The sequence below is a fragment of the Electrophorus electricus genome, chromosome 1 (genome assembly GCF_041902795.1).
Source record: "Electrophorus electricus isolate QZ-2024a chromosome 1, ASM4190279v1, whole genome shotgun sequence".
In the NCBI taxonomy this organism is placed as follows: domain Eukaryota; kingdom Metazoa; phylum Chordata; class Actinopteri; order Gymnotiformes; family Gymnotidae; genus Electrophorus; species Electrophorus electricus.
In genome coordinates, this window is record NC_137497.1 from 4,431,913 (window position 1) to 4,454,456 (window position 22,544).

General features: G+C 41.9%; 2 protein-coding genes and 1 long non-coding RNA gene across 8 annotated transcripts in view; 1 reads left to right on the forward strand and 2 right to left on the reverse strand.

The window, feature by feature from the left end:
* Positions 1-4,339, reverse strand: part of gak (cyclin G associated kinase) — a 31,664-nt gene extending 27,325 nt beyond the window's left edge. For 2 of the 3 annotated variants that reach the window (XM_081705155.1, XM_081705123.1), the window contains exon 1: positions 3,978-4,339. In XM_081705155.1, coding sequence (XP_081561281.1) covers positions 3,978-4,119 — 142 coding nt within the window. In that variant the 5' untranslated portion in view covers positions 4,120-4,339. The remainder of the gene's footprint in view (positions 1-3,977) is intronic. The other variant, XM_035526144.2, reaches the window with a different exon arrangement.
* Positions 1-7,691, forward strand: LOC145653084 (uncharacterized). The gene is made up of 3 exons (XR_014119395.1): positions 1-3,022; positions 3,360-3,448; positions 7,509-7,691. It is a non-coding gene; the product is annotated as an uncharacterized LOC145653084 (long non-coding RNA).
* The window catches only part of sh2b3 (SH2B adaptor protein 3), a 26,316-nt gene continuing 9,985 nt past the window's right edge, over positions 6,214-22,544 (reverse strand). For 3 of the 4 annotated variants that reach the window (XM_035526190.2, XM_081705315.1, XM_081705260.1), the window contains exons 3-8: positions 14,683-14,784; positions 14,385-14,482; positions 12,105-12,187; positions 11,331-11,545; positions 10,750-10,921; positions 6,214-9,728 (exon numbers count right to left, since the gene is read on the reverse strand). In XM_035526190.2, the coding sequence (XP_035382083.1) occupies positions 9,346-9,728; positions 10,750-10,921; positions 11,331-11,545; positions 12,105-12,187; positions 14,385-14,482; positions 14,683-14,784 (1,053 nt within the window). In that variant the 3' untranslated portion in view covers positions 6,214-9,345. The remainder of the gene's footprint in view (positions 9,729-10,749; positions 10,922-11,330; positions 11,546-12,104; positions 12,188-14,384; positions 14,483-14,682; positions 14,785-22,544) is intronic. The other variant, XM_081705383.1, reaches the window with a different exon arrangement.

The following is a 22,544-nucleotide window of genomic DNA, read 5'->3' on the forward strand; positions in this document are numbered from 1 at the left end:
AGGAAAGTCAAACCCAAAAGCCTCAGGTCCGAGTGAACTACATCACCTGGTCACAAGTGGGTGCTGCTATGGCATACATGAAGCAGATGATGATATGGTAGAAATATGTCATTATACAAGAAGACATATGTACCATGATAGTTCGTTTTTCTAAGGTTTGCTGACAAGTAAAACAATGTATTATAAAAGAGGAATGTAGATAGATAGAGAGATAGAGAGAATCAAAATTGCAGGAAAAAACTCCCATTCAATCAGCTCATTTTAATGCAATTTTAATAAAATTTAACAGCATGACAACACCAGTTATTGTTCATAGGCTCTCTATAATTAATAAAATAACTTAGTTATTCTCTGTTCTCTAGAAATTCTAATTCCAAAAGCATATAAAAGTGTTCTGTGATGGAATTTATTGAGATATGAACATATAAATAAATCATCCAGCCCTAGAACCAGGCTTCAGAAACATCAGGGATTTTCCTCCACAGAGTGAAATAATGAGAAAGATGTGATGGATGTTTGCATGTGGTGTGCCAGCTAGGTTCACTGCAGTCATTCTCCCTGTGCAATCACACTAAACTCAGACATCACTGCAGAAGACATAACAGCAGAGTTCAGTTTGACCTCCATATTTGCCCTTGAGGGAAAACACTACTATATCAGCTGCTAGAAAGAGGACACACTGGCCCAAGTTCAGCAAGTACTCTTACTGTGGTCATAAAACTGATCTCAGGCCAGTGGAAAAAAATGTGGCAGCATCAACTACCCAAAGTACCTTTAAGAGTTTATGGTGGTAAAAACAAGAGGTGCTCACAGAAGGCAGGAGCAACAGAAAGACCCCCAGACCAAAAAAAACGAGCAGGAAAACAATTCTCTCATCACTGTCGTTAATCGCATGTTTGTCATATTATCCAGGTTCACTGTGCATCTTAACCATATGATTTTTGTATGCAAACCCATTGAGCACATTATAGCCACTTGAATTAAACTTTCTGAAGCAGTGAGAGACTGAATCTTTCCTTTTTTATCCTGGAGGACTTTAGAGATCCTCAAACACCCTGCAGAGGAGATGCACAGTGTTAATGAGTAGCTCAGCAAGCGAATGTATGAAGGGGAAAAAACTGTGTTTGCTAACAGTGTCAAACAAGACAGATCTGCTGCATTAGCGATCAGAACAGCATTAGCAGACCTGCAGTGTCAGCAAGCGGAAAGGCTTTAGCAGACCTGCAGTGTTAGGCTTCTCAGTTTGATGAGTTACACACAGATATAAAACACACACTCAGACAGAATATTTCTGGTTCAGGTCAGTGGTCCATTGAAACTCCTGCCTCTTTATTCTGTGCTCCTTGTGCCCCTCAGAGATGCGAGACTCAAACAACAGCACTCTTCCCCTCCATGGGAAATCACACCTGTCAATTATTTCTGACCTCAGAACTCCAGAAGCTTCTGAAATCTTTACTGTGCTTTAAAGAACAAATCACTTGTACAGTCACCTTCTACCACAACAACAATAAGGGACAGTTAATAACTCCTGAAGATCAAAATAGTTAAGGTGTGAGGTTGCATCATTTTGTAATGGGACCGTTTAGAATTCTGCGTCACTCACTGTCATTCTTTGATGGTGAGGAAAGAATCTCAGTGCATTTCATGTAGGCTAGCCCATAGGACAGTCCCATGTCAGCTCAATGGTTAAGGTACTTGACTTGTAATTGGAAGGTTGCTGGTTCAAACCTACATCCAGAAATGTGACACATGGCATTGCATAATCAAACCATTGTTCCAGTGGAATTCTTCTGTATGAAAGCCAAGCAGAGATGAGGAGTCCCTCCCTCAGACAAGCCCAGAATCAGTCCAGGATGTGGAGTTGTGCATCCCGGACAAGGATGAGAACATCCTAAAGCGTGTTAATTTAGCTCCATGTCCTTCACTTCAGTAGAAACATACAGACGAGCAGTTAGAATCTGTTCATGCATAGTTTGTGTGCTAGCTGCCTTCCAACTGTATCGGGGGACAGTTTGCTGTACATGTTTGGGTAGCTGACCACTCTAAATTCTGCCCCAATACCGACATGTAAACTGTAGTGTAAAGCAGGTGTTTCTAATGAAGTGGATGGTTAAATGTAATAATCAAAAGCATCAGTACTGCCCTATTCATACTTCTAAATATTGAGCTGACATTTTACAAAGGAATTTTCTGTTTAATTCAGCTCCTCCTTCGCATGAAGACATGCCCCTTTGCCCCTCACAGTAAACACACCATCAGAAAACTTAATCAAATCAGTCAGTTCATTCTGACAGCCATAACTAAGCTGGCCAGCTAGCAGTATCCGAGGTCATAACTATCACTTTGCTCCAATAATGCTCAGCTACCAGCATTATCCTCCAATCAGGCTCAATCAGGCACGTGCTATCCTCACTCTCCCCGAGTAGCGCACCGGGGAAGAACCATAGCCGAGGGAAACTGATCCAGAACAGATGTACAGAACTGAAAAAGACACCTAGAAAAATGTGAAAAAGAGCAATATACATTCCAATACTGGACCTGTTAGAAAGATAACATTTAACCACAGAGATAACAAGGATAGCTCAAGACCCTCAATTAGGCCATAGCACCTATTCACTGTATATGAACACCAAGCAACATGTACAGCTTCCTGACAAATATGACTCAGAAAACACACAATGGGTTATGCAAGTGCTTTTGCAAGTGGACAGTCAGTGCACCTTCTTAACTAGAAGTTTACAGTTGTAAGAAAGAAAAAAAAACGTGCGAGAGACAGAAAAAGGGAGAGGAGAGAACGGGTGAGTAAGAGAGAAAAAGCGAGAGGGTGAAGTGTCTACAGGCACTCGGATGTGGACGCTCCAATGGCTTCTCAAACAGGTCGTAACCATGGCAACAGGCAAAAAAAAAAAAATACACACATAACCCATAACGTTTCATGTTTCAAGCGATAATGCGTTCATTCACACGCATCAAGCGCTCTAACAAACACGGACTACACAAACACCCACACAGGTAAAGGACGGTAAGAAAATGGCTATCCACTCAGGCCCATTTCTAACACGCTACACACACAGTTCCAGTTATTTTTAATGAACCTCAACAAAATGGAGAACGACCGTCCCATTTCAATCACCGAACAAGCTGACCACTTGTAACTTGCTTTAACTGGAGTTTCTGACATTGCTGAAAACAACAGACATGCCTTGAGAAACGCAGTCTTACCCTGTTAGAAAAGCATACCCGCCAACTCTAAGGTCTCGTGATGCGAACAGTGGACTCGAAGGTTGACAACTTTGTGCGCGCTCACTTCATTTTGTTGACTTAAGTTTGCTGTGACTTACTCTTTTTTTTTTTGGTAGGAGAATTACGCGTATACAGTGAAAATATGAAGCACGTTGGCATTTAAACCCCAAGACGATTCGTCCTAGAGCCAAGCCTGGGAAGACAGGTGAGATACAACTGGCACTGATGTGCCGTATTGACAGGGCTCGATGTTTACGAGCTAATGCACAAGGCCCATCAAATATGCAGATGAAATACTCAGCGACGTGGAAAGGCTGTCGTGACGAGATGGATCCATCTACTAAAACTGTTAACCATCCATCTATCTATCCTAAAAGACGAGGATAAAAAAAACCTTACACCACCATAAAACCAAGGCCGCGGCAGGTGTATCCCGCGAGTTTCATCATCACTGATTAGCTTGCTTGCTAGCTAGGCAGCTAGCTATCTGTGTAGCAAGTTAGATGTAACTGTATAACTTACTCTTTCAATATCATCGAATAAATCTGAGATTCAGTTGTTCAGACAATATAGTCTACATAGCTAGCTAAATAACTTTGCTAGCTAGGTTTCACTTAGCTAGTTTACTAGCTAGCCAAGTACTTAACATGACTCACAGCTAACTGGCTAAATTAGCATGTATAAGGTAAGGTAGCTAGCTTTCAGGTTCATTTTGCCATGACATGCGTCTTTACCTTCTGCGATGACTCGTTTGATCCGGAGCTTCATGTCTCCAAGCTCGACAACCTGTCCGACAAAGTCATTCTGATCCCGGCTCGCCGCTCCGGAGGACCCGGGGCCGGCTAGAAAATCCAGAGCAGACTGGAACAGGGACATTTTGTCCGACGTCCCTGGTGTGTTCAAAACACCGTGCTCTTGCCGACCGGAACTGACTAGTATGACACGCAGTCACACAGTGCAAATTTTCCTTAAAACAAATGCAGGCTTGAGCAGGGAGTCCACAAAATTAGCTAGAGTTTGCTGTATACCTTGGGTTCCCTAGCTATACAGACATTTTATCCTCTGAATCAGAAGGACCAAACCTTCTCGTATTTCCGCGAAGTGATGACGCTGTGCATGACGCGATACAAACTTGCTTTTATTCTAGTAAAGCATATCCTTCAGAATTAATTACTTAATATTTTTTTTTATGTCTGAGAACTTACGATTTTACATACATAGTGGGAAATAGGATGCAATTCTGGTTCACTTTCTCCGCGGCAAGGACATAACTCGTTACATTACGTAGTAATGCTGTACCAGGCCGTCTCTGTAACTAGGCCTACTGTAACAGTACTGTATTGTGGACAACTATTCGAAAGAAAAAGAGCATTTACGTGTGAACATACTTGCCAAATCAGAATTGCCCAGTAAAAGGTGGCCAGAAATTATGACAGGACTAAGACAACAGTGAAATGTACTGGGAACAGATAAAATTGCCAACAGATATTTCCACTGTATATTTATTCAGAACTAGGCAGTGACTGCTGATCCTGTTAGTAGTTGTAGTGTAGCGTGTCGCAGTATCAAGACTGTTAAAGCTGCTCCTTTGGACTCTAGATCCATGGATGACTGTGTGTCACAACAAACCACAGACCAATATAAATAATGCTGTGTCATGCATACCTGAGACCCAGGATCGCACCCGTGTTACACAGGCTGCATGTGATCTGTGAAGTCTGTAACACCTAAACATGGTGCTGATTTAGTAACAGTGTATTCTATTGGCATTCACATTATTAGAAATCCAGGGAGCTGATTTAGAATCAGGATTTTGTTTGGATGGCTCACGTGCTGACCCTGTTTCAGTAACAGATTCGAAACAGTAATGCTACCATCCACAAGATGAAATATTTCTGTGATCTTTTTCACCCTGAACAGCAATCATAATCAAGACTCTTGGTTGTCCTAAAAAGACTTTATCATTTTATTTATATCTTTCTTTAAAAAAAAAGAAAAGAAACAAAAAAGTCAAATATACAGTTGGTATAATTTAATGTGTATATAGCTACATGGAAAGTAACAGAAGATCCATAGGAACACCGAGCAGAGCAGCCTGGGGAGAGATTACACTAGCAGTGGATAAAGACAGGCAGTTTACAGTCACGTCTTCAACAGATGAACAGTATAGGGACAGGAGACAGTTTAGAAAGCCTTTTTACCAGCCAAAAACATCTTTGTGCATAAATCTCTGTTTCATTACGGGCAGGGTTATTGATTGGGTTAGTTTTGGAGATGGGGTTAGGTTTAAGAGTTTATTATTTACAAAGTATTTATTCCCCCTCCCCCCTCAAAAAAGCCCTGCCTGACTCTCTCTTAGACACAGAGGATGTACATTCATTAGCTGATTTCTGAGGGACACCAGACAACCCAAAAGGCACTAATGCATCAATAGAATGTTCCATGTGTGGGGCAGGAGTTGTTGGCCTGGGCCTTCCTCCCACAGGCAGATCACATCACACCCACTGATCAGTTGCAGTCTGCCTTCAGTGGGCTCCATCAGGAAGAGTCCACAAAAGAGCTAAAACTGACCCCGTGAGTGCAAACTACTTGAGATGCACTCGCTGGAGATTCCTAATTCAGTCCACTAGGAGCCTCGGTTTCCAGATTTTCATTCCAGAACACATCATAACCAGAGACAGGCATCACTAAACAGAGTGAGTTGGGAATGGGACTAGGGCAGAAGTAAAATGTGGACTGGCTTGAGGACCAGACTGAAGACGTCTGGCACAGTATGGGGCAGAATGAAATATTACTGCAAAAACAATGAAGGAGTCTCCCTGTGCTGGTGGTCTTTGTTAGGCATGTGAAATTCAATTTGTATGCATATACATATACACACGAATCAAATCATACACACAAATCAGATTTATAAATCATCTATTATTTTGTGTATAAAGTGTTTTAAAATGACTTTGCAAAGCAGCACAATGATTTAAGAAATTATTTTATCTGAAAATATTAACACATCATACATCAGTTGTAATGAAAATCCATTCAGAGGAGAGGAGATCCATTTCCATCTCACCCAATCAGCAAACAGCCCACCTGGAACGCACAGTCCATAATGCATTGCGAGGTAGTGAATAATGTCTACAGTTGGCTTTTCCATTCATACAGAATAAAACAAAACAAAACATGGTAACATGTCAATTAAAATGGTAACGTCAATTAACACCATCAAGAGGCATTATAAAGGATTCCGTGTCATAGCTATATTGAGAAAAGTCAGTGCTTGATCATATACCCTGCAAAAAGTGCAGGCTTACACTCCAGACCCATACACTAAGCAGATGAGAACCATGGGCTTCTGAAAGCATGGCAGTGAGTGGATCAGCGTGAACTATTCCCCAGAATGCTGAAAAATACTGGTGCAATAATTTTCACATTGACAGCATTTTTTGGAACACCATGCCCACCACTCAGGAGAGAAGAGCAAGCGAGGAGTGAGAGGGATACCGTTGCTTTCTACTGCACAGCTGAATCGCAGAACCATTGTGAGTTGTGACTTTTGCATTGCATAGTTTGCTTACTTAGCCAAATGGTTTCCAAATCACAAACGGATTTAAACATTTTTTAAAAATTCTTTGGCAGAGCTGGTCTCTCTCCCAGAAGGGGGCGCTGGTGTTTGCTATAGTACACACCTCCACCGCTACCAAGGGGCAAACAAGCCAAAAATGTTAATGTGACTAACAATAATGTAACCTATGGGAGCAACATGAAAACCAGCAGTTATCAAGATTGTCACTTTGTGTCTTCCTGCGCATGACCACGTACTCTACAGCGGATTGGATATAAAGAAAAGTATAGCCTGAAAGAAGCGCATGCTACGTGGTCTGATCTTTCCGCTTCTGTGACACTCGGCTAATCCATATGTTGAAAGACAAAGTGAAGAATATGAATAAATTAAATTCTTTTTAAAAGGTTTTCTAAAGGCTTTAAAACTAAAGTCAAAGCTACCTGCTTTCAGTTTGTTTTTCACTATTGTGATATCATAGCTGAGTGCTATGAACCACAGGAGTTGAGATTGAATGTGTGGTGTCTGTGTATGTGTGTTAGAAAACAACAGGTTTATGATCTCAATGACCTAACAACTTCAACACTTAAAACACAGAAAATTAATTCTAAAAATGACAGAGGTAAGTATTAGTATATCAGTTTACCTGTGGACCATGGTCAGATCTTAATAATTTTGGCTTTTTTTTTTTTTTTTTTTTGATGGCTAGGAACTTTGTTGGAAAGCACCATTCACAGCATTTGGAACATTAGAGCATTCCAACATCTCAAGTCCGACAATTACAGGAATGAACATCCTATCATCTGCTTCATTCACCTGTGCCACATGACCACATATACCAGTTTACAACAATTTGTGTGTGTGTGTGTGTGTGTGTGTGTGTGTGTGTGTGTGTGACCACATCTACAAGCTTATGACAATTTGGTGGTATATATTTGTTCTCCCAATCAAAATGTTTCTTGCTCAAAGCGCAATGTCTTTAACTAAACATTAAAATATATTTTTTTAAGGTAGGTGTGTGTGTGTGTGTGTGTGTGTTGGACAGTAATCTTTGAACAGGCACTTGTGGCTGCTGGCATGGGAATGGTTTATAAAAAATGTTTGCACACATTGGTTTGATTTCCACTTCCATCTGCAGCTGCACTGTACAACCTGCTCATTTGGTCTTTAGGTAGATGCAATGAACAGTGAACTTTTAAAGTTCAGAACTTCAAACTGAAAAATGCCAGTTTCATGACACTTGTCTTAAGGGGATACATATCTGAAATAACTACAAACATTTTCTTAATGTTATATTCTTCCTTCATAATATATTAGACTGGCAACTTAAGCAAAAGTGTATATCAGAAATGCTTCCTTGTTGCTTAATCTTGTTTTTAAGTTTAATGGAATAATGACACTGTGTAAAATGAATCCCCACTATTTTACAAAAGAACACCCACATTTTCCTCAATTGATTAAGTAAGAACAAGCCATACCATACAAAACTATTTTCTGATTTACACATGGAACATGTGCCATCATATGTTTTCTTGCTTCTAGTGACCAATTCTACAAATTTTATTTAGAATATGTTTTAAACCAATTTTTTAAAAATCCACTATGGTGTGTGGAAGCCAGGACAGAATTGTGCTGGCATGCTGCTGTTTCTGGGGATCAGGGTTCTCTGGGGACTGAGGTTTCTGGGGACCAGGATTTCTGGGTGGTCACCCTGGAGATTATTGCTGTCTCTGTCACATACATAATACTCTCACTCAGTGGTCTGCCACACTATCAAAGAAACACCAACAAATTTCAGCCATTCAAGAGAGCTAGCTTTAAAATATTCCAGAAAAACTACATATGCGCCAAATGAGCCAGGAATTGGGAAGACCATTCAACAGAGAACCCTACAATCACACATGGCAACACCACACCAAGCCAATCATGAGCTGGGCACTTCTGCTGGTGCTTGTTTGTTTGCAGTGAAAAGACCTGCCTCTGGAGTGTCTATTTAATAAAAAATACATTCAAAAAGGACATGGCTGTCAGACTTCCTACTGAAGCAAGTGGAAGATTGTGTCTGGCATGATAGCTTGCTCACAGTACACAGGTGTGTGTGTGTGTGTGTGTGTGTGTGTGTGTGTGTGTGTGTGTGTGATGTGTGTGTGTGTGTGTGTGTGTGTGTGTGACCAGCATTCTTTCGACTGTCTTGACCTGTCTGAACTTCACCCTGCTACAAGTGACTACAAGTGACTTTCCAGTCGACCATCCGACGCAATGAACTGTGGAATATGGATTCCTGTAGCTGTTCAGATTTGCTGAGGGCTTTTTGCACCAATTCCTCTTGCTGCAGGGGGCTCTCACACAGAACCCCGTGTCATGGTGGCAAGAGGAAAGGCGTTGAGAAGGGAACAGATACAGACCCTCTCTCTTCCTTCATCTGCTCACACCAGAGAATCTGCTGGCTTCTCTTCTGCCTGCCAGTGGGGGTAACACACAATGGCTGTGGAGAGCTGTATGAGTGTTCTGGCAGGACCTAGCTTCTCTCTCTCGGTTTTTCTCCTTCAGTAAAACATATACTGATTGTCGATGGCTCTCTTGCGCCCCCTATCTGACGGATCAAGTTCGTAATCTGAGTCCCGATTGTGGAGCAGTGGAGGGAGGGGGTTTGGGTGCCGGAGGAGAGTTCTACGGCCTACCGACTCACTACGGCGGAGCAGGACGGGGCCAGGGACAGGCGCGGGGGTGGGGTGGTTGGGCAGTAAAGGGAGGGGTGAACGGAAGGCGAGGGCGTTGGAAGCGGAGGCTCCAGGGTGGGCTCCAGCAGGCGGCGCGCTGGACGGGTCCGGTGGAGTGACAGGGTCCAGGCTGCAGTGAGCAAGGCTGGGCTCAGAGCTGCAGCGAGAGAAAGGAACCAGCACCGGAGAACCCAGAGCGGAGCAGTGACCTGAAAGAGAGAGAACATGGACCCGTTAGTGCCACAAAGCATGACCATGGCTGCATCTGCTCATCAGCATGTTTGAGCCCTTTGCTGTGTTTTCTCATTTTGTGAGCTCACTTCCTCTTTATACTCTTTAAACAGCATTACTCTGCTTGACCTACAGGGGGCGTTGCTTACTTAAGAAAAAGCAAAAAAAAATTGTTCCTAATCTAATTCACTTAAAGGGTACAAAAACTTTTTCCCCAAACTAGTCTGTGGGCCAGTGATTAGCTGAGGCTTTGTTACACAACAAGTACTGGCTTTGTCACACCTGCAAAGGTATATTCATCAGATAAACCTCAGACAGACAAAAAAGGGTGTGGGTGGGTGGGTGGGTGTATTGTGCATACATAGATATGTGATTTTCTGTGCATGTGAGTGTTTAAGTGTGTGTGTTTGTTTCTCTCATGCCTCTAAGAAGCTGAGAGGGAAACAGATCCTACTGAGAGTCTGTGTTTGTATGTGTGTGTGTGTGTGTGTGTGTGTGTGTGTGTGTGTGTGTGTGTGTACGCACATCTAATAGCACGCACCTGTCCAAAACGCTCTTGGAAATCTGATTTTGAATTTGTTTCAATTAAAGATTTTGAAACACATACAGATACACACACACACAGACTTTGCAAAAGGAGCAGATCATCTGCACTGCACTGAGTTCCAGAAAACCCCAGTCAGAGGACTTCAGCCGCAGTGCTAGCTTGACATAATGTCTAGAAAGTGAGTAACACTGACACTGTGTGTAGCCTGTCTGTAACTGAAGTCGTGCCCACAGAGTCAAACCATTCAGTTAACAACTGTACATGTACTGAAAAATATTGTCCAACAGTGCAACCTGTGTGGAACTACCTGAAAGCTCCTCAGCCAAACTTCCCCTGTGATAGAGCGCAACTCTGATTTAATGGCACTAATGAAACCACGTCTGACTGATCAATGGTCCTATTATGTGATCGACTGAATAAACGTTTTCTAATGATTCAGTAGCTTCAGTTACCTGAGTAGGTGGGAGTAGCCAGCACATAACTGGCCAACAGGACGTCACATGCTGTCCCGCACTCGAGTGGGATTGGACAGACACGGAAGTGGACGAGCATGTCCATGACCGAGCGAAAACGGAGGTGCTGCACACGACACTGGCCCCACTCTGTCAGAGAGAGTCGCAAGTGCTGGGGGAGGGGCCGGGAGGGGAGGGGTTTGGGTGACGAGGAAGGGGATTAGGAGCATAGAGAGAGAGAGAGAGAGAGCGAGACAGAGAGAGAGAGACAGAGAGAGAGAGGCAGAGAGAGAGAGACAGTGCAGTATGTTAACTCATACATTCTTGGTTTCAGATGGTGAACAAATTTCAGTTTAAGTGAAAGAACGTGTGACTAATGGGTGACGTGTCTTCCTGTGCTGAAAACAGAGCATACATCATATATGGCCTTCTTCCTTAAAATAGGAGCATGACATTTAGAGCCTTTCTTACGGACAAGTATTTAAGGGATACCCTGCTGCCTCTGAAAGGCTAAATACACCAGATAAATACATGAATGGGTTTGTGTCAACAAGCACACATTTCCTTGGTGATGAGTCTACCTTGGCCTTGCCCTGGTAGTTGAAGGTGAGGACATAGTCTCCCCTCCGTGTCTCACTCTGTCGGACCAGGAAGTTGCCATGACCGCCGACCCCAGCATGCTGCACCAGGTTTGCGGCACGCACGCGTGATATGGGCCCGTGGAACCATGGGTAGGAGGACAGGAAGTGGTCTGTTTTATGGTACGCCTGCTCTGCCAGAACAAAGCCTGGAGAGCCTAGAGGTCAAGAGGTCATCCAATACAGTTAATCACAACAGCAAATAAATAAATACGTTTTAATTGCTTTCAACGAGCAAAATTTGATATACATAATGTGTGCATGTGTGGTGCAGTTTGTGGGTGTGTCTCCATGTGTGTGCATGTCAATGCATGCACAAGTTTGGGTGGGTGGGTGTATGCGCATGTATGTATGTATGTGTGTGTGTGTGTGTGTGTGTATATATATATATATATATATATATATATATATATATATATATATATATATATATATATATATATATATATATATATATATATATATGTGTGTGTGTGTGTGTGTGTGTGTGTGTGTGTGTGTGTGTGTATATATATATATATATATATATGTGTGTGTGTGTGTGTGTGTGTGTGTGTGTGTGTGTGTGTGTGTGTGTGTGCGTGTGCGCGTGCATGCATGCATGTATAAGTGCAATGTATGTGTGTGTGCGTGTGTTTGTGTATGCATGCGTGTGTGTGCATATATTTGTGCAAGTGTGCACGTGTGTGTGAGAGAGTGTGTGTGCATACGCATCACCTTGGCTTCCAGATTCAGTGCTCTCCCTTCGCACCGTGGCTACAGAATCATTCACAGGAAAACAAGGAGGCTCTGGATCCACACTATCAGCACACAAACACACGTTTGTTTTTACAACTTGTAAGGATGTGGGTTCATACATACGTCAAGTTGTATGTAACTCTTCAATGTATTTTAGCATTTTAAAGCTCCAGTTAAGCTATAGAAATAACACAGTTGTACACAACACAGCACACATGCACAGCATGCATGTACCAGCACAGCACAAATGTACAAACAAGTAATTATTGGTGACTTTCTAATATCCACATGCATTTAACATTTTAGTTGCCCTTTCAATGCAAACTGATGGGCCCTTCACTTATGTGATATTTACTCTACCCAATCATGACCTCATCTCTCACAAAGAGCACCTATTGAAATTGTGATTGGTTTCCATGAGTTTGAGCAAACCAGTGAGCAAACATGCAAATAAGCCAATAAACTCATTATCATATTAGGACCTCATCCAGATGACGCTGGTCAAGTTGCAGGCCAGTGGTAGTGCAGTGGTTAAGGTACTTGACTTGTAATCGGAAGGTATCTGGTTCAAACCCCACCACTGCCAAGTTGCCACTGTTGGGCCCCAGAGCAAGGGCCTTAACCCTCAATTGCTCAAGTTGTACTCAGTCATAACTGTAAGTTGCTTTGGAAAAAAGTGCCAGGTAAATGCTGGATGTTAATTGTAACACTTGGCATCATACAAATGTATTTTACACTGTTCCTCTAGGACTTTATATTACCAGGACTGTTTACCTGGTAAATAACTAAGTAGTCCCCTCCTAATTTATTTAGGACATTTTCAACACCCAAATACACATTACACATGAATCTAGCATGATACCTGGAGTAATAAACTAATCCCTGACACGCTGTTATGACTATAATATGGGTGTCCTTTAAAGCTGTGGGGCCGTGTCAGATCTTCCAGTTGCTTCCTGCATTCATTCTGGACTCTCCCCAGGTTTCTTCTCATCAGAGGAAGAAGACAACAGAGAGCTTTATCACACGCGGAGTCGCAGAGGTGCATGGACGAACAAAACGAGGGGGAGGGGGAGAAAGATGGAGAGAGGGCTGAGAGAGAAATGAGAGACTGGTGAAAGAGAGGGAGGAGATAAGAAGAAAGAGAAAGAAATGGACAGAGGATTAAGAAAGATAGAGGGGAGAAAGAAAAAGAGAAAGAGAGAGAGACTCCTGGCTATAGAGGAAGTTGCAAAGCACAAAAGTTTCTGAGTCAGGAAGTGATTCTTGTAATTCTTGGAAAAAAGCAAAATGTTATTGTATGTAATACACACACACACGCACACACAACCTCTTTCTTTTTCTGTTGTGAACACACATGCATGCAGACGTGCAGCGGCATAGTCAAAGCGAGAGCGACTGGCTGGAGGGAAGGACGCAGGGGAGAAGGTGCTGAGTTAAGTTCTTCGGGTTCTTGGTAATCAGGGTAACAGGAAGACTGCTCCCCCACCAGTACACTGCCTAGATACAACTCCACAGCATCACTTCTCAGTACTACCAACAGGAAATGAAACACTACACACACACACACACACACACACACACACACACACACACACACACACACACACACACACACACACACGTGTGCACACATATACATACACACAAATTCACACCATGTGTTTACAAAAGTAACTACATTAAAGATATGTGGTTAAACTCAAGCTAATAAACAATACTTTATCATAAAAAGTCCAAAAATGAGAATTAGCCTATGTATCTAAATGTTGGAACAAAACGTTCTTAAATAATTTAGAACAAAATACATAAACTACATTGTGCACTAATCAAGAGTGTGTGTGTGTGTGTGCGTGCGCGCGCGTGCATGCATGCGTGCGTGTGTGTGTGTGTGTGTGTGTGTGTGTGTGCGTGTGACTTAGGGAAACCTAGACTGCTGAGAATTCCTGACATCTGCAGAAATATAAAAGGTCCTGAGACTCCCATTCAGAGAAAACCTCCTCACTTCCTCACACACACATGCATACACGCACACAAACACACTTAAAAACACATGCACGCATGCACACACGCACATACACACGCATGCATGCGCACACACACACGCAAACACATGCACTAAAACACCCCAGAATGCCAATAGATGATAAACAAATGTACAGTATTCACACTGACAAACATACATTCGACAAAGCACAGACACAGCCTTAAGCTATAAGCAACACATGCACACACACACATATCCACACACAGTCTCACCTTGCGGTGATATGCCCTCTGAGCTCTGAAGTCCAGGAGTTTACCTGTTGCTCATCATCTGCTTCAAATATAAAACTACTGCCAGAGCAATGATTAACCTGAGATGGAGGGATGGATAGAGAGAAAGAGATAGAGGGAGAGGGAGGCAGGAGAAGATAAAGTGATAAAAGATTTAAATAAAAAGGCAAGCACAAGAAAAGACTGCATGAGTGTGTGTGTGTGTATGTGTGTGTGTGTACGTGCATGCGTGGGTGTGTGTGTGTGCGCACGCACGTGTGTGTGTGTGCGTATGTCTCACCTTTACTACAAATGTGTTTATGTTATCTGGCATCTCTAGTCGATTACAGCGTCGAATCTCCCGTATGTCAGAACATCGTGCTTTAAGCTTTGGACTTGAACCCTGAAACATACACACACAGTGTTTAACTGCCAGAACAATAATCTATCCATCTGTCCAGTGATGTTTTGTCATTTCCATCAGACCTGCAGATATTAAAACAGATAAAACCTGTTTTATGCTCCACACCTGTTAAAGGGCTATCTACAGTGAGAACAGGCCAGAAACTGAGAAAAGCATCACCTGAGCCAAAATAAACCATAAAACCAAGCAGATGTGCTTGGGAGCAGCTGTAGAGGGCACTGTTGAGCACAGCAGCAGAATACAGCGCACCACAACAGCCAAGAGCAGTCCTATGAAACACTCGCACTGAACCAGCAAACCAAACATATACACACACCTACAGAGAATTAAACACACACACACACAACCATATCTATATACACACACAAGCATACACACGTAGACACACACACATGCATGCATATTCATATACATGTACACACATGGACACACATTCTTGAATGCACAGACACACACGCACAGTGGCTGGTTCTTCTAACTGTCTAATGTTCACATTAGAATCACTTCCATTTCCTTTTCAGAGTTCTAGAAAATGCTGAATGATTACATAGAACCCTCTTCACATATGCACACGTGCACACACACGTGCACACACACACGCGCGCACACTACAATTCTGTGTGTGTGTGATATGTATTTGAGAGCAATTCTCCCAGCCTTAACCATAAATCGGCTAAAATTTCATATCCCGTTTTGAAGTTTAGATTTCTGTCAGTGTTCCTCGAACTCAGTCACATACACTCATAACTGACAAATCTCACACAAACACACACATATACAGAAACTACAGGCATGTAGTAGAAAATCGTGTGCAGGAGAGTGGGGCTTCATACAGTAAAGGCTGCTGTGATTCAGCTGAAACACACTCTCATGGACAAAAACGCTCACACACACAATTTAACTGAAACACACACTCATCTGCTCCTCATCAAATGAGTCACCGTGCCCTGCATTCTGAGCTCCAGCTACATTTTCTTTTCTTTTTCACAGATTTAGGCTGTTCGTGAGAGGGGAAATAAATGAATATATTAAAATAAATAAATAAATAACCATTAGTAACACTGAGTATTCTGATTAATGTAATGTCTAAATTTTAAGTTCAATATTTTAGATCTATAAAATGATGTGAAGAAATCTGGATCTTGTTCAGTGTTTTACCATCTTACCCCTGAATGCTGTCACAAGTTTGGTTGCTGGTGAAAATGATGTCTCACAGCAGAAACCATCACCTGAACAAACACTAAATACCACTCAGACTTCACTATACTACAGTAATACTGACGTCATTATTAATATAGAGGCAGGACCTCCAACAATACTCAGACTTCACTATACAACAGTAATATTGACATCATGGGTAACATAGAGGCAGGACCTCCAACAATACTCAGACTTCACTGCCAATGTGAAATCACGTTAAAACTGGCAATTTTAAAAAGCACTACAGCTGCCAAGGTCATATGCTACATACATGTTTAGTGTGTGATGATGGCACACAGTTACACACACACATACACCCACACAAATACACGCTAACACGGTTACACCATCATGGTTAGTCCCTCCCAGCTTCCATGTTTTCCCTGTCTTGTGTATTTTGGTTCCTTGCCGTAGTTTAGTTTTCTCCGTCCCTCGCCCCAACCTTAAATTTACGTATTTAAACCATGTCCGATTTATGTATTTAAACCATGTCCGATTCCCTGTGTTTTGGGCTGTTCATTGTGTTCATGATGGCTGTGCATGTCTGTATCTGCATGTTTGTAAGTTTTGTACTCCGTGCCTACATGTTCCTTCTAGCCTTCGTGTTTGTTAGCCTTAGCTCTTCCTAGCATCTTTGTTATGGCCTGATTCCCCAGTTTACCTTCGTGTGCCTTTGGTTCCTTTATCCTAGCCCTTGTTTTGTGCATCCTCATACTCATACTCTCCGTGTTGGCTATATGACCCTGGACTACTCCAAGGACTCCGATTTTGGATTTGCGCATAACAAGTCTCGCTGTTCTCTGCACACGCGTCCGCTCACCATTACACACACACAGTTATATATACACACACACACGACTCTTGAGCCTGTCAGGCTGAGCTACTAGTATACCACTATAATACTACTACTACTGGCTGACACCTTCGTGCTTCAGCCTGGGTTTTACATCTCTTTCTTTCTCTTTATTTTCTCCCTCACTCCTTTACCTCTCTCGCCGTAGCAGAACAAAAGACCCGTTAATCTGTTCAGAGCAGGAGAGAGAGTGTGATGGAGAGAGTGAGAATAGAGATGGATAGAAAGCGGCAGGAAAAGGGGAAAACGAGAGAAAGCTGATGAGGAGGGAGAGAGAGAGAAGAAATGAGAAAGCGTTGGGGGAGAGAGAGAGAGAATGCAGGGACTGATCTAATGGAAAACAAGAGTAAAAGCATTTTTTTAATATATTGCCCAAAATTAATAAGTAATACATTCTTTAAAAAATTCAGAAACTGAAGAGTGTTAAGTTTTCTTGATGACTCTGAGGAACATTCTGTTCTACTGGGAGAGGAAGTAGAAACTGTCCCCACAGCGTTGAAGTCTGTCTCCGCTTTGTTTAAGGATGGAGAGGAAAGATGCTACCTCCTCTCCAGGATACTTCGTTACACACACACACACACACACACACACACACACACACACACACACACACACACACACACACACACACACACACACTTATACTCACTCACACACTCACACGCACAGTGTAGGTATGGCTTTCTGCTGGTTCATTCATTTATTTATGTAAATGTAATGTTTTTGTTGTTGTTTTTATTTATTATTTATTGTTTATTTTCATACATTCTAAATGTCACTTAACTTTTATACTGCTTTTGCAACACCATAATCAATCATGCCAATAAACCTCTATAAATGATGGAAGGAGAGAGACAGACAGACAGCATGTGCTTGTTGCTTTGTGAGTTAAAGGTTTGAAGTGGCTTATCAAAGAGATGCATAACAGGTTCTACTCGGGGAGATTTTTGCTTACATGGTATGCACTGTTTTTTTAAGTGTTTTTATGTGGAAAATGTATATCTACTCAATCATTTGTGTGTGTGAGTCAGAGAGAGAGAGTTGTGTGTGTGTGTGTATATATATATATATATATATATGAAAACAAATCTGTCTCATTGAAGTCTTAACATTTCTTGCACTTAACATTTCTTGCATAATAGAGTTCACAGCCAAGTTGAAATTACAAGATGAACTGATTTTCAAACTGATATGTGTATAATATTTAGCTGGAATTTGGTTGTTCCTCTGGTGAATTTGGACTGATCTCCCCAACACCTTGATTCTTTCTGGAATATTTACTATCTGGCTTTTTTGAGGGTTAATAGTCAGGGCGCAGCTCTAACACGTTTAGTGTGTCTAAGTACTGCTGTAGACCCTCCTATGTTGGACACAAAAGAACCAGATTATCTGCAAAAAAAATAAGTTTAATGGTGGAGTTGGGTAAAGTAAGTTTGTGGAGTTTGATAGAGTGATGTAGCGGATTGGTTGATATAGATGTTGAAGAGGGCGGTGACAGCAGGCATCCTTGCCTCACACCACATTGAAACTGAAGAACTCTGTTTATTCCCAATCTTAATGGCACATTGGTTGTTTGGGTACATTGTTTTTATAATACTGTATGTTCCTCCTCCTTATACCACATTCAATAAGTTTCTCTCTCCCTTTCTCATTTCTTTCTGTCTCCCTCCAGCTCTCTTCTTCTCACTCTCTCCTTCTCAACCTCCCTCTCCCTTCATCTTCTCTCCCTCTGTCTCAGACCCCAGGCACAGCTCTGAAAAGAACAACAGGTCTTTTGTTTCTTCCACTACATTGAGAGGTAAAGGAGCGAGGGAGCACAAAAATAAAGAGAAAGAACGACGATGTTAAAACCAGGCTGAAGCACGAAGTAGCTCAGCCTGACAGGCTCAAGAGTCATGTGTGTGTGTGTGTGTGAGGGTAAGCGTGTGACTGTGTGAGAGCCTCTCTCTGTGTGTGTGTGTGTGTCTCTCTCTCTCTAGGTGTTGTGGTTCACCTTCTGTAGCCTGTAAACAGGATGCTCAGTCAACCTCTGTGAGCATTAAGATATGACTTTAGTGTATGTGTGTGTGTGCAGTCAGACCTCAAAACTCAGAATTACCAAGGCAGTGGATCCAGGTATAGTTTAAACCTCAATATGTACAAGAGAGAGAGAGAGAGAGAGAGAGAGAGAGAGAGAGAGAGAAAGAAAATTATATATATATTTATTTATTTATTTATTTATTTTTGGCATACTGGACTCTTATCGAATTCTAAAACGTGTAGGAGGTAAAGCATACATCATATCATCAGATCTATATATTTGAATAATAAATGCGTAAGCTCACCCTAAACAACACAGATGTAAGGACCTGCTCTACGCAGATGAACTGCTGCTGCTGATGATGGTGATGATGACCAAGGAGAAGGTTTACACTAACGGCAATTTTCGATATACCTCAATATTTTCCTTTTGTGAACGCACCAAAGAGAGCCGCTTCATAGTAAAGTGCATAAAAGGGTCAGAAGGGTTTTCAGAGCTTATCACGAAGACCCTGTTATAATTTTGTATACAGCTATAATCGCATATAACCCCGGTGAGTCGTGTTAGCCTTCCGCACCGTTAACTACCATGTGACACCGATGTTATGTGGATATAGTCAAATAAATCCGAATATAACGTACAGGTAATAAGCCCAGTACCTGTAGTATGAAGGATGAAGTATTCTTGTATATCACAAAACCAGTCGGGGGTTTTAATTATATTTAATTATGTTTTAATTATGTTTATTAGGCTGATTTCCATTTATTTTACATTCATAAAAGATCTCTAAACTTTTGGCTGCATCTAAACTCCAGTATGAAACCCTAAACCCAGTCCCGTCTGTCAGCTGGTACTGAGACTAACTAACCTACTGACCCATAACATGCAGAAACCTCAGCCCAGCACTGCGTAAACCAGTCCAATCAGTTACCAAATGATCGCACAAAGTAAAGAAGTCTGTCTGGAACACTGGGACAACGGCACCAAAACCGACCCGCCGGGCCCTAAACAGAGAATATGAATTAGAGGAATATATCCACCATCCTGACTGTGTGGTCACTGTGAGAACAGTGAGGTTAAGAGAGAGAGAGAGAGAGAGAGAGAGAGAAAGAGAGATTCACACACACCCATCATCTCCACTCAGCTAAATCACACACAAATACATGCATGTAAACATACACAGCTGGAGTACCCTCTCACACACACACACATTGCTGAAACTCTCTCTCTCTCTCTCTCTCACACACACACACACACAAATGATTGAGAAGATATACATTTTCCACATAACAGGGTTTTTTTTAAAATGTAAACAAAAATCTCCCCGAGTAGAACCTGTTATGCATCTCTTTGATAAGCCACTTCAAACTTTTAACTCACAAAGCAACAAGCACATGCTGTCTGTCTGTCTCTCTCTGTCTCTTAGAACTGTTAAATCTTTTCATTGCTATTGTTAATAATTTAACTGAAACAAGCCCAATTTAGACACTTTTAGATGGCTAGCTGTGGGAGTGGTCAGCTGTAACCTCGCCCACTGTCTGCCTGACTGAAGTGCCAGCAGTCATGTGGTTCCTGCTCAGTGCTGTAGACTGACCACCTGTACTGATCATTTTAATGTGCTCATTTCATAGGTAACAGACTAAAGTGAAGTATTTCACAGACGTATCTGACACAGTTGTCCTGTGTGACACTACTGCTAGGCATTACTGATTTTTCATAAATGAAATGAGATATTTGTGTGTGTGTGTGTGTGTGTGTGTGTGTGTGTGTGTGTGTTATATGAATATGATGAAAAATATTTGTTTCGGTCATATTGCCTTATCTTGTGTGCGAATGGTACACATGTGTCACATGGCTATGTGACAGAATTCTTGGTGTTGACAGTCGCGGTGCTTTTGTGGAAATGGGGATGTGGGCGATTCCATTTTGACTGATGGAAATTGAAACTGTGGCCTAGATATCAATATGTGGAGATGTTATCAGCGAGGTAAAGCAGGCCTGCTTGATTTAGTCAGAGGAACAGAAGACATTGCGATCTTCAAAGTCTCCCAATCTTCATTTCTCAGTTTTCAGACTGAGTCAGAGCAAATTATGTGGTTATTTCTCTCTGTAATTTACACAAGCATTACTGCATTCAAAGGGAAAATATTACAAATGCATTTAAGAGTTTCAGAGTTAATAATATTAGACTAGAAACAATAAATAAAATTAAATAAGATGAAACACTAAACAAAATATAAAACTCTTATTACACTGTAGTACATTATTATATTAGTAATATAATTCTGATTATGTGTATTATGAATATAATTCATAATTATTATTATGCCATTATGATATATAATATTATGATATTATCTTTATTGATGAATGGATTGTTGGTCCCCACCATATCCAACCAGGGGACTACAAATGACTGGTAACAGTTAAGCTACTTGTTAAGCAGTACTAATCAACAACGCCTGAACAAAAGCAACCATTCAGTATCTCCCTGCTCTTCGCCCTTAGGAAATCTTACCATGAAAAAAAACCCTGTGGAAAGCCCAGCATGAAGACAGGAAGATTTCCTCCCAGGCCTGTAGAGATGTCAGGACAGGAGGACATGCTCTGTAAGGCCATGTGTGAAATCTCCTTGCTGTGGGGTGGACGAAGCTTCAAATGACTCTGTGTGTGTGTATGTGTGAAAGAGAGAGAGAGAGCGAGCCTGTGTGTGTGTGTATGTGCGCACCTAGTTAGTCAGTGGCTGCTTGTTAAGCTCCTCCTCAAGCTGTATGTGTGTGTGTGTGTGTGTGTGTGTGTGTATATATGTGTGTGTAGAATAGGGCTTTAACACACAGCAGATGTAAGTATGTGGTTTTCTAGAATCATAAGTATTTTCCATCAGACTGCTTACAATCATCAGAAAGAAAACAGAAGAGCCTTGGAAACAAACCTTTTTTGAATTTCACTGAACTGCAAATGAGCTGTTAAATGTTTATCAGCTAATGACATTAACATCTCCTTAAAGCAGTAAGCATAACACTGCTTCTGTAGGAACATTACTCAAGCATGCATCATCAGTACCCCTGGCTCGGAGCCCCACCCAGGCTGTCTGCCATCTCCACCTCCAACCCCTTTAAAAGCTCTGCAGCTGGCGTCAGGCCAGGGCCCATCTGCAGGGCTCTCTGTTCCCTCTGGAGCCTATCCAGGATAGCAGAACCATGAGGCACCAGGACATGTCCTGTCAGAATGCTCGGATACCAGCAGGCCAGGATACCAGGACACACAGATTAGGAAGGCAGGGTGCGTTACTGTGGCACTAGGACACCTGGATGTCCCACCAGGACAACAGGAAAACCAGCTGTCTACTCTGGACTGCTACTAAAGTCTCTACAAGATACTTGCAATTAGTTAGAAATCTTTCATTCATTAATGAAGACTAGTTTTTGACCCAAATTTGTCATGGTCAACTTTTGTTACTACTTATGTCCAAAGCTTGGTGGAAGTAGCACATGGTGAGATGTGTGATTGGATAGTAAAGACACAAGTTAGACATACAATCTCACACACACACACACACACACACACACACACACACACACACATCTCTACACATTATTCAGAAATGACACATTTAGTGCCAGTGTTGTAGCATGTACGTAGCTAAGTGAGAGAGTGCAGTTAGTG